This window comes from Gopherus flavomarginatus, chromosome 12 (assembly GCF_025201925.1).
Source record: "Gopherus flavomarginatus isolate rGopFla2 chromosome 12, rGopFla2.mat.asm, whole genome shotgun sequence".
Classification (NCBI taxonomy): domain Eukaryota; kingdom Metazoa; phylum Chordata; order Testudines; family Testudinidae; genus Gopherus; species Gopherus flavomarginatus.
Window position 1 is genome coordinate 42,372,321 of NC_066628.1, and position 17,767 is coordinate 42,390,087.

Here is a 17,767-nt window from a genome sequence, read left to right on the forward strand (position 1 = left end):
TTTTCATTTTGTGATTCTCCACCCTCCTCTGCCCCAGTTGATTTTGCTTTCTGGAACTTTTGGAGACTGATCTTTGATTTTAATGTATTTAAATATGTTTTAAGTTGTCCTTGTGCTGCTGATGAATGTGAGCGCTGTGGGATGGAAAAGTAGTGATTCATAGAGTCAATATTATGGGCTGGATCCTCATGTGGGGTGAATCAGCACAGCTCCACTGAAGTTAAAGCTGCTACATCAGTTTGCACCAGTTGAGAATCTGGCCTTGTTCATTAATGTCTGCATGAACCACCTATTTTATATGTCATCACACCAGCAATGAAATTGATGAGCTGCTAATTCTAAAAGGATGCACCCTGGTATGACAGCAATGTGTTAAGGGCTTTTCTTCATCTCCCTTAGATGAGGTATTCCATTAACTTCAATGTACATAAGTTCTTTGCAGGACTAGGGTGTTCATTTCTGCCTTTTTTGACTTTCACTTGCTCCTCTTGATGCGCTGGGAAGCACAGGGCCCTTCATCTGGAACTGCACGTGATTATTCTTATGTCTAACTACTTTTATACTTACATACATTCACATTGGAAGAGCTGCATTCCTTGTGTGTACATTTGCCTTTAGTTAGCAAGGGCTGCATGTGAGCTACCAGAAGCTAAATCCAAAACCTTGTAGAAGTAGGTTGCAGAACATTCTGATTCTTTCACTTCCATTGCAGCTCTCCAGTTGGTGGCGTTAATTGAGCACAAGTATTATGACAAACATGCAGATTACATGATTTCAGTGCATTTTCTATGCTGGTGTAAATTATTTTACTGTACTACAGTACAGCCTAGAGGTTTCAGGTGAGACTAGGGCCTCACCATGCCATTGCTGTAAACAAACAAACAAAGCCACATAATAAGAGACAGTGCCTGGCCTGAAAAGTTTACAAGACAGACAAAAAGTGGGAAGGGAACAGAAGCACAAGGAGATGAAGTGAGTTGCTCAAGGTCACACAGCAGGTCAGTGACAGATCTGGGAATAGAATTCACGTATTTTAGCTCCAAGACTGCTGCCCTATCCAATATGAATAATAAGATTGGTCCCTAAATGAGAAAAATGTGTGAGAACTCACGCTTCTTCAGGACATAATCCAATCACTAATTACCTGGATTAAGGAAGAAACTTCCCTGACAGATATTATATTACAAAATTGTCCATAATAGAGGCTTTACATTTTTCTCTGAAGCATCTGGCCACTGTCAAAGATTAAATGAATAAACTCTGGCTGTTCCTATGTTCCTAGAGGCTGACAGAAGGTCTGCTGTAGAAATCCTGCGTGCTAAGTAACAGCATTTTGGTGGTGTGTGAGAGCAGCAAAGGCTATTGATACATAGATTCATAGATTTAAGGCCAGAAGGGACGATCATATCTTTTAATCTGACCTCTTGTATAACACAGGCTACAGAATTTCATCCAATTACTCCTGTGTTGATCTCAATAACTTGTGTTTGGCTAAAGGTATCTAGTCTTGATTTGTAGAATCCAGCACTTTCCTGGTAGTTCATCCTAATGGTTAGTCAATCCACGCTGTTAAAAATATGTGCCTTATTTCTAATTTGAAGATGTCTGGCTTTAACTTCCACTCATTGGTACCCATTATGGCTTTCTCCTGTAGTTTCACCGGTGAACACAACCCCGGACAGGATCCGTCAGAATGAACAGGCACACTTTCTATAGTTCAAAAGGAGACTTTTCCTATGTGTTGTCTATGTAAACAGTCAAATGCTCAACACAAGGAAAGCCTTTTAGAGCAGAAAGAATTGTTTTAGCAGAACACAGGGCTTCACATATGTTTGTTCAGAACTCTGTCACATACTAGAGGAAATGTTTAGAAATCTTTCTCCATCCATTTCAAAGTCTTTGATAGTTCTAGGATGTGGAGCGGGAAAGAGAAGCATCTGTCAAACCAAATCAAGATCTAAATCGACTTGTTTATATTTTGGCTATATGGCTTTGAATGAGAGAATACTTTTAATCCTTTCTTTCCTTGCCCTAACTTTTAAAGTGAGTGACCCTCCTCTCCATCAAGTGGCTTGCTCCTCATTGGCTCCTGTTTATTTACCCATTAAAGGAAGCACACAGGAAGTGAACATTATTTTCTTTTGAGTCTTTGAAAAAGCATGTCACAAATTAATGCCCACAGTGAAAGAGAGAAACCCCTACACATGCAGTTCAGAAAATGAAAGCCTCCAGTAGAGAGAGAAATATTAGTACTAAGAGGCAGCAGCTAGTCAGTTTGAGTTAGAGTGCAGGTCAGGTCCTGATTCTGCAATGAGCTCTGTGCAGAAGGATCGCTATCTCTGTGTGGAACCCCATTGAAGTTAGATACTTAAATATGGATTTAGGATGATATTCACTCCTGTGTAGTATTATGCATCACTTAAATTCCACTTAAAACCTATTTTGAGGGCTTAAATGGTACAAAAGCTTTCTGCTGGCTTTCTGCAAAGAAGTGAAATTCACGCTCAGGTGCTTAAATGTAGGTGACCTCTCTATGTGAAATGGACATGGTCTCAATCCAATACTTAGTGGATAGGTATCTGCATCACAACTGCCATTACTCGCTTCTCTTGATGACAATCCCAGCAGAGAAGGTAGTTACTGAATAGGCCGCGGTGACTAAATGGCATTTTCACTCTTAGAAGTGGTACCTTGGGTGCAGAGTGTAATCCGTGTGGGGAAGGCTGCACTACTGACTTTTCTGCAGGACTTTGGTCTTTCTGGTAATTTGCAAGAAGTCATAAAAGAGTCCACAAAACTATTTTCTATAAACATCCTGAAAAAACACCTCCAAAATTCCAACCACGCCCCAAACTCTTGTACATGGGAATCTCACACGTTTCAGTGCATGGCACTGTCTATCAATCAACCTGCTTTTGGATCCAGAAGCAGCTCCGCTTTACACAGCACAACAAACCTCATTTTCTTTTATCTTTACAAACATTTGCTTATTATTATAAATGATTAAATTGCTATGTATGGGAATGGTATAGTTACTGTTTCTGAGTATGATGTAGATTTGCAATATACACAAATTTTAATCCCACTCCCTTTCCTATTCAATTGATTTAGTGAATGTGTTGCTCATGAAAGGTGCCAGAACAGGGGAATAAGATCTTTGCCAAGATTTTCAGTAGTGGCTAGTCACTTGGGATGCTTGAGGTTTTGGATTCCCTACTGGAGCTGATTTACAGTGGCTGGATGCTCGGCACTTTCTGAAAATCAGGCCCTTTTAAGGTGTCTCAATTTGGGTATCCAAAAATTGCCCCCCCACCCCCAAAATATGTCCCCAGTCACTAGTTACTCTTTAAAATTTGAACCCAACACCCTCAGTTTAGTCATGGAATATTGTAGCTACAGCACAGACAGCCGTGAAGTATGATCCCTTCCCAAACTCAACATGCCTCAACCCTGTGTAGACCAACTGTCTCTAGGGTTGAGAGGATAATTCAGTCTCAGATCCATTAAAATCTTTACCTCTTTGCGGGGACTGCCAGCAAGGGTACCATTTATTGCTGATGGGGTTTTTTTGGTCGTGTTTTCTACCAATGGGACTGAGGCCAGCAGCTCATTTTACAGAAGCCACCAAAGAACAATCAGGCGGTAACATCTGTCAGGAAATACCAGTATGGGTTAGATTCAAACTGGTGCCTTAGAGATGAAAGTTTCCATAGCTTATCTGCACTTCTCCATTCCTATGTATATAAGAAGCCCGCCATAAAGAGGCAAACTGGGGGAGCAGCTATCTATTAATGTCTTCTAAACCTAAAAGGGATTGACATGGTCACAGAAGGGATGGTGAATGTATGAGACTGATCTATTCCCTCACACAGAACAACCCAACCTGTTCTGAGGAGATGCCTCAGGGTGTGTCTGACACATCAGTGGAGGAGGAGGCTCAGGGTGGACACAGCCAGCTGGTTACTTCTAGCAGCAGGCAGTGCTCCACCGCTGCTGTGAACCCTCCTGCTGTGGTAAAAGATAACCATTATGCTCTTCTTGATACAGGAGAGAAGGAATCACCCCCAACAGTTAAGGAGGTGAAGCCTCGTACCCCTAAGGCTGGGAGGTCTGCTGCCACCACTCATAAGAAACGTAGGGTAGTGGTGGTTGGAGACTCTCTGCTGAGGGGGACGGAGACACCCATCTGTCGCCCTGACCGTTCATCCTGGGAGGTATGCTGCCTGCCAGGGGCCCGTATCCGAGATGTTACAGAGGCATTGTCGTGGATTATCCGGCCTTCTGACTACTACCCCATGCTACTCATCCATGTGGGCACAAATGATACTGCGAGGTGTGACACTGAGCAGATCAAGAGTGACTACAGGGCTCTGGGAGTACGGGTTAAGGAGTTTGGAGCGCAGGTGGTATTCTCTTCGATTCTTCCTGTTGAAGGTAGGGGTCCGGGCAGAGACAGATGCATCGTGGAGGTGAATGCCTGGCTGCGAAGATGGTGTCGCCAGGAGGGCTTTGGCTTCCTCAACCACGGGATGCTATTCGAGGAAGGACTGCTAGGAACAGATGGCGTTCACCTTTCGAAGAGGGGAAAGGCCTTATTTGCGCACAGACTGGCTAACCTAGTAAGGAGGGCTTTAAACTAGGTTCAATGGGGACAGGTGAGCAAAGCCCACAGGTAAGTGGGGAACAAGACCTGGGAGATGGGTTGGAAACAGGCGGGAGCACGGGCTATAATGGCAGAGAGGAAGGAGGGTCAGGGCAAAGCTGGGAGGCAAGATCAAACCAGTATCTTAGATGCCTATATACAAATGCAAGAAGTATGGGTAATAAGCAGGAGGAACTGGAAGTGTTAATAAATAAATACAACTATGACATTATTGGCATTACTGAAACTTGGTGGGATAATACACACGACTGGAATGTTGGTGTGGATGGGTATAGTTTGCTCAGGAAGGATAGACAGGGGAAAAAGGGAGGAGGTGTTGCCTTATATATTAAAAATGTACACACTTGAACTGAGGTGGAGATGGACATAGGAGACGGAAGTGTGGAGAGTCTCTGGGTTAGGCTAAAAGGGGTAAAAAACACGGGTGATGTCGTGCTGGGAGTCTACTACAGGCCACTTAATCAGGTGGAAGAGGTGGATGAGGCTTTTTTCAAACAACTAACAAAATCATCCAAAGCTCAAGATTTGGTGGTGATGGGGGACTTCAACTATCCAGATATATGTTGGGAAAATAACACCGCGGGGCACAGACTATCCAATAAGTTCCTGGACTGCATTGCAGACAACTTTTTATTTCAGAAAGTTGAAAAAGCTACTAGGGGGGAAGCTGTTCTAGACTTGATTCTAACAAATAGGGAGGAACTTGTTGAGAATTTGAAAGTAGAAGGAAGCTTGGGTGAAAGTGATCATGAAATCATAGAATTTGCAATTCTAAGGAAGGGTAGAAGGGAGTACAGCAGAATAGAGACAATGGATTTCAGGAAGGCGGATTTTGGTAAGCTCAGAGAGCTGATAAGTAAGGTCCCATGGGAATTAAGACTGAGGGGAAAAACAACTGAGGAAAGTTGGCAGTTTTTCAAAGGGACACTATTAAGGGCCCAAAAGCAAGTTATTCCGATGGTTAGGAAAGATAGAAAATGTGGCAAAAGACCACCTTGGCTTACCCTTGAGATCTTGCGTGACCTACAAAATAAAAAGGCGTCATATAAAAAATGGAAACTAGGTCAGATCACGAAGGATGAATAAAGGCAAATAACACAGGAATGCAGAGGCAAGATTAGAAAAGCAAAGGCACAGAATGAACTCAAACTAGCGATGGGAATAAAGGGAAACAAGAAGACTTTTTATCAATACATTAGAAGCAAGAGGAAGACTAAGGACAGGGTAGGCCCACTGCTCAATGAGGAGGGGGAAACAGTAACGGGAGACTTGGAAATGGCAGCGATGCTTAATGACTTCTTTGTTTCGGTCTTCACTGAGAAGTCTGAAGGAATGTCTAGTATAGTGAATGCTTACGAAGAGGGTAGGTTTAGAAGATAAAATAAAAAAAGAGCAAGTAAAAAATCACTTAGAAAAATTAGATGCCTGCAAGTCACCAGGGCCTGATGAAATGCATCCTAGAATACTCAAGGAGTTAATAGAAGAGGTATCTGAGCCTCTAGCTATTATCTTTGGGAAATCATGGGAGACAGGGGAGATTCCAGAAGACTGGAAGGGGGCAAATATAGTGCCCATCTATAAAAAGGGAAATAAAAACAACCCAGGAAACTACAGACCAGTTAGTTTAACTTCTGTGCCAGGGAAGATAATGGAGCAGGTAATCAAAGAAATCATCTGCAAACACTTGGAAGGTGGTAAGGTGATAGGGAATAGCCAGCATGGATTTGTAAAGAACAAATCGTGTCAAACTAATCTGATAGCGTTCTTTGATAGGATAACGAGCCTTGTGGATAAGGGAGAAGTGGTGGATGTGATATACCTAGACTTTAGTAAGGCATTTGATACGGTCTCGCATGATATTCTTATAGATAAACTAGGAAAGTACAATTTAGATGGGGCTACTATAAGGTGGGTGCATAACTGGCTGGATAACCGTACTCAGAGAGTAGTTGTTAATGGCTCCCAATCCTGCTGGAAAGGTATAACAAGTGGGGTTCCGCAGGGGTCTGTTTTGGGACCGGTTCTGTTCAATATCTTCATCAACGATTTAGATGTTGGCATAGAAAGTACGCTTATTAAGTTTGCGGACGATACCAAACTGGGAGGGATTGCAACTGCTTTGGAGGACAGGGTCAAAATTCAAAATGATCTGGACAAATTGGAGAAATGGTCTGAGGTAAACAGGATGAAGTTCAATAAAGATAAATGCAAAGTGCTCCACCTAGGAAGGAACAATCAGTTTCACACATACAGAATGGGAAGAGACTGTCTAGGAAGTAGTATGGCAGAAAGAGATCTAGGGGTCATAGTAGACCACAAGCTTAATATGAGTCAACAGTGTGATACTGTTGCAAAAAAAGCAAACGTGATTCTGGGATGCATTAATAGGTGTGTTGTAAACAAGACACGAGAAGTCATTCTTCCACTTTACTCTGCGCTGGTTAGGCCTCAACTGGAGTATTATGTCCAGTTCTGGGCACCGCATTTCAAGAAAGATGTGGAGAAATTGGAGAGGGTCCATACAAGAGCAACAAGAATGATTAAAGGTCTTGAGAACATGACCTATGAAGGAAGGCTGAAGGAATTGGGTTTGTTTAGTTTGGAAAAGAGAAGACTGAGAGGGGACATGATAGCAGTTTTCAGGTATCTAAAAGGGTGTCATCAGGAGGAGGGAGAAAACTTGTTCACCTTAGCCTCCAATGATAGAACAAGAAGCAATGGGCTTAAACTGCAGCAAGGGAGATTTAGGTTGGACATTAGGAAAAAGTTCCTAACTGTCAGGGTAGTTAAACACTGGAATAGATTGCCTAGGGAAGTTGTGGAATCTCCATCTCTGGAGATATTTAAGAGTAGGTTAGATAAATGTCTATTAGGGATGGTCTAGACAGTATTTGGTCCTGCCATGAGGGCAGGGGACTGGACTCGATGACCTCTCGAGGTCCCTTCCAGTCCTAGAGTCTATGAGTCTATAAAGCTAACCATTATCAGGACTCCCCAGCGTCTTACTGGGGTGGACATAAAAATCAGATGATGACTTCTGGGGGTCCCAGTCTGCAAACAAGGGGGAATGTTCCTGAGAGATGGTAGCACTCAGAATTCCCCTTGACTTCAATAGGAATTGAGAGTGTGCAGCACTTCACAAAATTGTCCATATCAAACCTATGATGATGTAGCCCTCAGTATGGAGCATGAATCAGCTAGAAAGCCCATGGGGTTGTGTAAGAAAGCCTTATAGTTCATGTGATCAACAATACAATAGCAACAATAGATTTTAATTCCTAAAGACTCTACTTTGTATATGTAGATACCAACACACATACTGTAGGTATGATGAGTGTTTAGGGCCATACAACACTTTTCCAGACTTTTGGTATGAATTGAATACAACGGAATTGAAGATGGTATGTAAATGAATGCATAATAATTGAATCCAGTAAAATCCCAAATCTTTATTTATTGTCATGAATTTCTCAAGATGCATCAGTGCCACACTGACACAGGACACAGGAAAACACAAAGTAGCTGATAGTTTTCTCTCAGCTATGGAAATGGTGTGCAAGATAAATAACATTGAAATTTATCTGGAAAAGATCAAGGATTGTGTTTGCTCATGTTTTCAACCTTTTTGGGTTTTGTCCTCATATGAGTTCCTGATGGAGGAGGCTCTTCTCATCTCCAAGTTATTGGTTCCATTCCACATCACTGAGGTCAATGGCAGATGTCCAAAGACTTCACTGGGACTAGGGATTGGGTCCCATGAATCCATCACAGTGTGATTTTTAATCAGGTAATTTACATTGTGAATATCAGGTGGGATTTTCAAGCACATTTTAGTGACTTAGGAGCATAAGTCCCAAGTCAATGGGATCTGTGCTCCTAAATCAGTTAGGCACTATTGAAACCCCATCCACAACCCATGTAATAGTGACCCACTGTTTTTAAATAGTTAGTTATTTGCAGATGGATTTCTTTTGTGTTATAGCATTAAGAAAATAAACTCCTCTCTGAACAGTGCCTTCCACAGTTGGGCCATGACTGGGGCTCTTAGGCACTAGTGCAATACAAATAATAAATCATTTTATAAAAGTGAAACAGAACTTAACCCAGTAGAGCATACCAGCTCCTTTCAGAAGTGCTTGCACCCATGTTTATTTATAATCACCACCCCACATGGCCACAGATGTAAACTGCAAGTTTATTTAAAAGTTTTACTTGCTGGAATAACCTTGTGAGACAAACATCTCATTTTTTGTGAGGGTGCTGGAGCCATGGCAGCTGTAGAGTCGTACAACAGCCACTTCAGTAAAAGCAGCAAAGAATCCTGTGGCACCTTATAGACTAACAGATGTTTTGGAGCATGAGCTTTCGTGGGTGAATACCCACTTCCTCAGATGCATGTAATGGAAATATCCAGGGGCAGGTATATATATATATGTGTGCTAGCAAGCAAGCTAGAGATAACGAGGTCAGTTCAATCAGGGAGGAGGAGGCCCTGTTCTAGCAGTTGAGGTGTGAAAACCAAGAGAGGAGAAACTGGTTCTGTAATTGGCAAGCCATTCACAGTCTTTGTTCAATCCTGAGCTGATGGTGTCAAATTTGCAGATGAACTGAAGCTCAGCAGTTTCTCTTTGAAGTCTGGTCCTGAAGTTTTTTTGCTGCAGGATGGCCACCTTAAGGTCTGCTATAGTGTGGCCAGGGAGGTTGAAGTGCTCTCCTACAGGTTTTTGTATATTGCCATTCCTAATGTCTGATTTGTGTCCATTTATCCTTTTCCGTAGAGACTGTCCAGTTTGGCCGATGTACATAGCAGAGGGGCATTGCTGGCATATGATGGCGTAAATTACATTGGTGGATGTGCAGGTGAATGAACCAGTGATGGTGTGGCTGATCTGGTTAGGTCCTGTGATGGTGTCGCTGGTGTAGATATGTGGGCAGAGTTGGCATCGAGGTTTGTTGCATGGATTGGTTCCTGAGCTAGAGTTATTATGGTGTGGTGTGCAGTTACTGGTGAGAATATGTTTCAGGTTGGCAGGTTGTCTGTGGGCAAGGATTGGCCTGCCACCCAAGGCCTGTGAAAGTGTGGGATCATTGTCCAGGATGGGTTGTAGATCCTTGATGATGCGTTGGAGGGGTTTTAGCTGGGGGCTGTATGTGATGGCCAGTGGAGTCCTGTTGGTTTCTCTCTTGGGTTTGTCTTGCAGTAGGAGGCTTCTGGGTACACGTCTGGCTCTGTTGATCTGTTTCCTTATTTCCTCGTGCGGGTATTGTAGTTTTGAGAATGCTTGGTGGAGATTTTGTAGGTGTTGGTCTCTGTCTGAGGGGTTAGAGCAGATGCGGTCGTATGAGGTATTCACCCACGAAAGCTCATGCTCCAAAACGTCTGTTAGTCTATAAGGTGCCACAGGATTCTTTGCTGCTTTTACAGATCCAGACTAACACGGCTACCCTCTGATACTAGCCACTTCAGTGTTATCCAGACAATATAATGAAGAACGCTTAGGCCCAGATCTACAAAGGTATTTAGCCTCCAAATGTTCATTGATTTCCATGGATGTTAGAAATCTAACTATCTTCATGGATCTGAGTTTTACTGTAAAGTAGCAGACAACATTAAGCAGTCCCCATATTAACCATTTATACTGCCAAGAGTTTTCAAGAGAAGAGATCACGTAATCCATCAAGGTCATTTAGAGGCATTTGTTCTTGCTGCATGTTAACCTTCATCCTTGACTCACTGCCTGATTATGGACCAATTAGCTAGAACTGGGAGGGATATCTGACATCACTGGATTCTTTGTCAAAGAAGCCAGCAATCAGGCAGGGAAACTAGAGAGAACTAACATTTGCTAAGCTTGCATTTAGCGATCCATCCATGGGATGGTGATGATAATGGTGGTGTGAGACTGATTCTTTGTCCACTGTTAGTAGCTCAGGGTTGCTTGAATCTTTCTTAATTAAGAGATACTGTGTCCAAGCAGGGGAATCTAGGAGGAGCTGTGTGAGCAGAACAATATTTAATATAGCAGTACAGCCTATGGAGACTATTCCACATGCACTGCCCCATCTTGCTCCCCTGGCTGCTGTGGCTATCTGTGTCAGGCTGCCATAGCAACATGTCCATTGTATTTATATTGCTTTTCATCCTGAGAGACCCCAAAACACTTTACAAACTGGGGACCAAATTCAGAGGAGAAGGCAGTGCCCCACCACCAGCAGCACAGAAGTAGTGTGAAAATACCATACTATGCCACCCTTACTTCTGTGCTGCTGCTGGTGGCGGCTCTGCCTTCAGAGCTGGGCTCCCGGCCAGCAGCCCCCGCTTTCCAGTTGCCCAGCTCTGAAGGCAGCACCACAGCCAGCACCAGTGCAGAAGTAAGGAGAGCAGTACTGCAACCGCCCCTACAATAACTTTGCAACCCCCTCCCCCCAAATCCTTTTTGAGTTAGAATCCTTGTAATTACACCACTGTGAAATTTCAGATTTAAATAGCTAAAATCATGAAATTTACAATTTTTAAAATCCTGTGACTATGAAATTGACCAAATTGGACTGTGAATTTGGTAAGGCTCTACTTATAACCGTTTGATTTCTAAACCATAGCACTGCATTGACACCATTTGCACTTGTTCCTAGAAATTGCACCACAGACTGTTTAACAGACAAAGCAATGCTACAGTGTCCCTGCTATACATGTGGAGGGAGTTACCTACAAATGGCCCATGAGGGAGATTTCTCCTATATAGGTGAGGTGGCAGCGTTACACGTTTCAGAGGCTCAGACAAATTTGTTAGTCTCTAAGGTGTCACAAAAGTTATACATGGGGTTGGGAGGGCGTGACCCTATACACAAACTGGGAGGGGGCAGGGAGGAAGAGACTGCCCCACAATATCTTGGATGGGGGAACAGATATCTCCTATATACGTAAGTGCCCCCCTATCTATGCTGAGGGAAGTAGTCCCTCTACACATGGGCAGGGAATGTCCCCTATGTACGCTGGAGCAAGTGCCTGGAAAGAGGAGGGCGTTCCCCAATATACCTTGGGGGATGCATCCCCTATGTATGTTGAGGCAGTGCTTGGAGGAGGGGGGTGTTCCCCTATATACCTTGGGGGACGTGTCCCGTATGTATGCTGGAGGACGGTCCTGGAAGGACGAGGGGGGGGGGGTTCCTCGATATCCATTGGGGGAAGCCCAATATACCTTACATGGGCAGGGAATGCCCCCTCTGTGCCTGCCTAGGGCTGCCCTCTATATACCCCCCCCCCCCCGGCTAGGGTGACCAGATGTCCCGATTTTATAGGGACAGCCCCGATTTTGGGGTCTTTTTCTTACACAGGCTCCTATTACCCCCCACCCTCATTTTTTCACACTCGCTGTGTGGCCCCCCCGACCCCCTAGAGGCACAGGCCCGGGGGAGAGTCTCACGCACGGCGGGCAAGCGAGGAAACCCCGCCCGACACCGCCGCAAGCCCGGGCTCGGCGCCTCCGCCTCCCGGAGCCCGGAACGAGCCGAGCGCCGGGGGCCCGCGATTGGCCGCCGCCGCCCCGGCCGGGGCTATCCCCTGGCGCGCCGGGCCCGGCCCCCACAGCCGGGCGATGGAGGCGCAGCGGGGCTTCTCCGAGGAGCAGTTCCAGGCCGCCTGCCGGGAGCTGAGCCAGCCGGCGCCGGCGGCAGGGGGAGCCTGGCAGCTCCTGGTGGAGACTATGGGCATCAGCATCTACCGGCTCCAGGACGAGGTACCCTGCCGCGGGCTCGCCTTCGGCGTGCAGGGCAGCCCCCCGGGCCGGCCCCATGCACACGGGGGAAGGGGCGGCCCCTGTAGGCATGAGCTGCCCCGTCTGGGAGAGGCGTGCGTTCATTCATTCACCACCTGGGGGGGTTGGTGTGGTGTCCTCCGGGGGAGGGGCAGATGTAGGGCCCCTATTTGGGGGGCATTCACTGGAGACACGGGGAAGTGGGGGCACCCCCCTATATTCATGGGGGAAAGGGACAAACTTGATCTCAACGAGGAAGTGCGCCTTGTGTATGCGGAGCAAAGGGCGAAAGTCCATAAAGGAGAGCTGTACAGGGAGTTAGTCACCTATGTATGTGGGGCAAGGTGGCCTGCCCTGTGTAGTGGGCATTCTTATTACATATGGGAAAGGGGAAGGACCCCATTGTTTGGCAGAGGGGAGCGCTTCATATATATAAATAAAACATGGTCATTTCCTTCATAAATGGGGAACATTCACAATACATAAGCTATACCCAGTTCCCGTATCTATGCTGGATAGAGACATTCCCTATATAAATGGGGACGATATCTATATATCAGGTGATGGCTCCCCTATATTCAGGGGAGGGGGGAAGTGCTCATCCCTTGTCTATGGGTGCATATCTATAGCTACAGCAGGTGAATACTGGGTATCCCCTATATCTAGGGAGAAACAGTCCCCCTGTATATTGATGGGAGGCAGGAGTGATTGTCATCGGTATAACTGAATGGAAGTAGGATTGACTGCTAGCTGGAGACCATTTATCACCTAGAAACTCCTCTGTAGAGGAGTATCCATGTTCTCTGTGGAAGAAGCTAGATATTAAAAAGTGAGGAGATGTTCTGCTGATTAGCTAGAAAGGCTGAACTGCCCCCCTGTGCCACACACCTCTCTGTTATCTGTTTGAGCTCTAATACCATTTGCTCAGTGTCTCCTGGGTCACAGAAAGCAGCTGTCAGGCCAATGCCATTTACTGCTGATAGGGAAAGCTGCCCCTGTTTCTCTAAAAGCTGCTGCAGGAGCCTGCAGATTACCAAGAGTTTAAAGTTTAGTCACACTTGGTAATTTGGAAACTCCTGATGAAGGACTCTGCTTGGTGAGAGGAAGCCTTTTAGTCTGAAGGAAGCAGTTTACTGATTTCAAGGGAAATACCTGTCTTCCCCCTTCCTCTTCCCTCCAATACAAATCTATCTCAGGGGAGAATGACAGTGGCTCCCTTAAGGAGGAAGGGTAGGGGACTTATTACTCCGTCTGTTCCTGATCTTAGAATCTTTAATAACTGTCCAAGTACATGTCCTGTCTCCATCGCCTTCTCTTTTTAGCTCATGATGTTGTTTACTGCTGGCTGCATCATCAAGATCCTGGCCCCAAATCAAGGAGAGCTTCAGAAATTTCTGAAATAAGTCCCCTATCAGCATTAAAATCTTCAATTCTTGGTTTTGAGTGAAGATTATGGCTGAGATGTCCAAAACTGCCTGAGTTGATTTTGCTCCAGGATCTCATTAACTGTAATGGAACTGGGCATCAAAATTCCATTTTAAATGTTCAAGGCTAGAATCTATCTTTAAAATTAGCTTGCAGTTGAATATAGCTATTTTCTATTAGTGGCAGGTGATTCTTTATTGTTACTTGGTAACTAATCCTTTTTCCTGACTTATTAAAACATTAGTTATGAATATGGTTTCAAAATGTCTTCATTTTTGTAGTTTGTTATTCCTCTTATCGCATACTTAGTAGGTCAGTGCTATTGTTGCACTGGAATTAAATGCTATGATACTTTGTGGAGTGAAGCTTTACAGAATCTAGTATTGGTATAAAATTGTTCATCAACTTGTTTTTAAAAAGTCCGTGGAAGCAGTTTTGTTTCCTACTGTCTCTGCAATCTGAATATTGCAATGTTTTGGTAGTGCACAAGAATGGGAAAGAGAAATTGGCTGGAAACTGACCGAAATGAAGCCAACTAGCCTGTTTTCTTTTTAAAAACTTAATAAAATAAAATAAAAAGTAAATGGCATAAATAATCAAAAATAAATGACACTTTAAAAGTTAAATCGATTTTAATAATCTATGCTATCAGTAATTCAGGTAAAGATAGCTTTTAAATATGATTTTCTAGCTTCAGTGGCCTCTTAATTGCAACTTGTATCATTCAGCATGCTCTAAGAGCTATTGAAAATGCATAATTAATCAAATTGTGTGTCACTTTCCAGCTAGATCAAATGTGGACTAATTCTCAAAACAAATTATCTTGAACTATGAAAGGTAGACTTAGCTAAACTGAATTAGGAAATATATTTACCTTAGCAGTTACACTTAATTAGATTTAAAACAGGTCCAGGTTTGGTTAGATCCAAATAGCTTGCTAGGAGTAGGTAAGCTGAATTGAAATGGAAGGACTAGAAATATGGTCAGAGGCTGTCACAACAGTAACAGAGAATTGATTAATGACCACCTACCAATATATAACGTTTATACTGTCTCAGTGAGCTGCTTTGTAGCTTGATTCCCTGAACATTGCTGGCAGTGATGGCCTCTTCCCCATTTCTCCCCTTTGCTGGCTCCTATGGCTATGAAACTTGGTATATTTTGTTATTAAATTGGGCTTTAAAAACCCTCTAGTCTAAGGAGTGGCAGCCTGGTGGTCATATCAGGCTGGGCCAGTTTGAAGTTCTAGCAGGCCTTTTTCCTAAATTGCCTGGGCTGACCTGCTGAGGACTAGCATTAATTTTCTCTATAAAGAGCCATCATCAGCACTCTTGCAATCTCCACTTCAGGACTGGGTTGAAAGCCTTTTAGAGGATCACTTTGGTCTCTGCTCACAGCCACTGTAGTCATCTTCTCGTATTTCTCACTGTTTGTTGTTGCTAAAGAATGTTGTTCCAGCTGCTCAGTGCTTCTGTCCTTGGAACTCTGGTCTTATCAGAACTAGCAGAGTGTACCCTGCTAATCCAGTAGACCTTGATCTTACTCATAAAGAAAGACTACTGGCACAGTTCGATGACAAAGGCACTTGGCCAGCTTTATTGCCCCCAAGGAACAGTGCTAGCATTCCATGGGAGCTACAGGTACACTAACATATGAGTACCCAGTGGCAAGGAGCAGCTCAGTCAGCGGCGGGAGTTTCTGCTGGCCACACAAAGGGTTAAGATGAGGTACCCCAACATTTGTAGACTGAGAGAAACAACTGGGATAAACAGTTTACATACCACCTTACATGTTTCATGACATCTGTGGGGTTGTTTTTGTTTTTTTTTTAAACCTTCCCTTATTCCTGATATTTCGGACAAAACGTCCGTATTCATTATTCTGTCAAACCGTCTTCTCTTGTACTAGATTGGGATGTATCTGTACTAGCATTCTGGAATGAATTTCCATAAATATCTAGTGCCTGGTATGCTAGCAACAACTTTGCCAAGTTAACGTACGACAAAGTGAACTTGTAAGGATCTGTTTAATACACAGCCTGACTTTGGTTCATAGCCTCTGGTTCAGGCCTCAAATCTTGCACCAGGCCCAGTGCTCCAGGCTTTCTTTAGCCTGGTCTACATGTGGGAGGGGGGTGAGCTAAGTCGGTCTAAGATACGCTACTTCAGCTATGAAAACAGCATAGCTGAAGTCGACGTACTTAGAGCTACTTACCGCAGAGTCTTTACTGCGGTAGGTTGACTGCTGCCGCTCCCCCGTCGACTCTGCCTATGCTTCTGACTCCGGTACCGGAGTCAACTGGAGAGTGCTCGGCAGTCGATTTATCGCATCTAGTGAAGATGCGATAAATCGTCTGCTGCTGAATCGATCGTTCCGGAGGTAAGTGTAAACATGCCCTTTCTCTCCTACACTTGTGGCAGGCATTTATTTATTTGAGAGTAAAGATGTTCCACAACAGATGACACTAGAGAGCAACTCGCTGGCCACAGCTATAAAGGGTTTCGGGCAATGAGGTCTAGTATTGGAGGAAATCTCTCTGTATTTGGCATACACAACATCCTTAGCCTGGCTTGAGGGTTAGGTACAGTATTAGAGTCAACAACATCTGGAATTAATGGGAGCCTCCCGCATTTATTCATGAGTCCCTTGGTCCTTCTCCCTTTCCAACTCCTCCTGAGCTTTCTCTCACTTGGGGATGGCTGTCTTTCCTCGTCAACATTAAATCTCTCTGCCGGTCTGTCTTTTTCCAAGAACAGACCTCCCTAATGTGCAAAATTCAGCTCTCCCTTCCTGCCTCTGCACTTGAGTGGAGGCTGCCAAGCAAAGCACAGTGAGGAAGAACCTGGGGAACAGCTTATGGAGACCTCCTGCTAACAGCCTGTAATGCAAGTCGACCTTGAGTCCTCTGCACTGTGCTGAGTACCAAAAGCTAACATTCCGGGACACTTCTTGGGAATAATGCGATGGCACTTTTGATTCTGCTATTTTTTTTATTTTTTTTCCCCCCTTCCATGTGAGTGCTGTAAAAACTTCACTTGAGGTGCCGGAAGAAGTGATGAGTGTGCTATGGTAGCAAAGTTGGCAGTTGGGCTGGGAGGAAACCTAGCCTGATCAGCTGGGACAGTGTGGGAGTGTCCAATGACAATGTGATCAATAGCTGGGCAGGATGCTTTTGAAATGCTCCGGCAGATCTCTTTGCACTACCTGTTAGTAAGGCCAGAGGAAGGGGCAGTGATGTGGCTCTCATGTTGTGAGCATCCTTAGGAAGGGGAGCTGCGGACTTCTGAAATAGTTCACGTACCGCTTGATTCTGGCAGGTTTTCAGCAGGGGGAGCTGTTCGCGTTCTGTCTCCTGCCAGGGGTTGTGATGATAAACCTCTTGACCACCCAGAGAGAGAGAGATGGATAGTTGATCAGATCCCATTGTAGAATCTCACTGATATCAGTGCAACATGGTAGAGCTTCCAGAAGCTGCATGTTGGATCTCATTGCATGATTAAGGCCTAAGAAACTGAACAGTTTCTTAGTTCACCAGTCTACAAAATGGGGATCATAGTTGTTCCACAGAGACACTACTGTCCCCAAATTAATTTGTTTTGAAAGCGTGACAGATGAAAGATGGTTTAGGGTTAGACAAACAAAATATTCCAGTTATAGGTTGAAACATAGTGTCCTCAGCATTGGAACATCCTGTTCAGCTACACATAAATATACGTTTCCCCCTAAATTCTGAAAAGTTTCTCTAAGGAATATTGAGATCAAAACGTGGAAATCTTGTAATTGCTTTTTAAGAAGTAAAAAATACAAATTAAGGGATTAAATGTGGGTTCAGGAAACACCACCTCTTGACTCTGATGGTTTAGGTGCCCTGTTTTTTGGGATGTTCTTTCCTAAAAGGAAAACATAAAGGAGAAAGCAAACAAAT

General features: G+C 44.2%; 1 protein-coding gene across 3 annotated transcripts in view; it reads left to right on the plus strand.

Moving 5' to 3' along the window:
* Positions 1–17,767, plus strand: part of PCTP (phosphatidylcholine transfer protein) — a 97,108-nt gene that overhangs the window by 60,642 nt on the left and 18,699 nt on the right. For 2 of the 3 annotated variants that reach the window (XM_050920139.1, XM_050920140.1), the window contains exon 1: positions 12,254–12,399. The exons of the other annotated variant lie outside the window; for it this stretch is intronic. In XM_050920139.1, coding sequence (XP_050776096.1) covers positions 12,259–12,399 — 141 coding nt within the window. In that variant the 5' untranslated portion in view covers positions 12,254–12,258. Of the gene's footprint in view, positions 1–12,253; positions 12,400–17,767 lie in introns of those variants that run through there. 3 annotated transcript variants of the gene reach the window in all.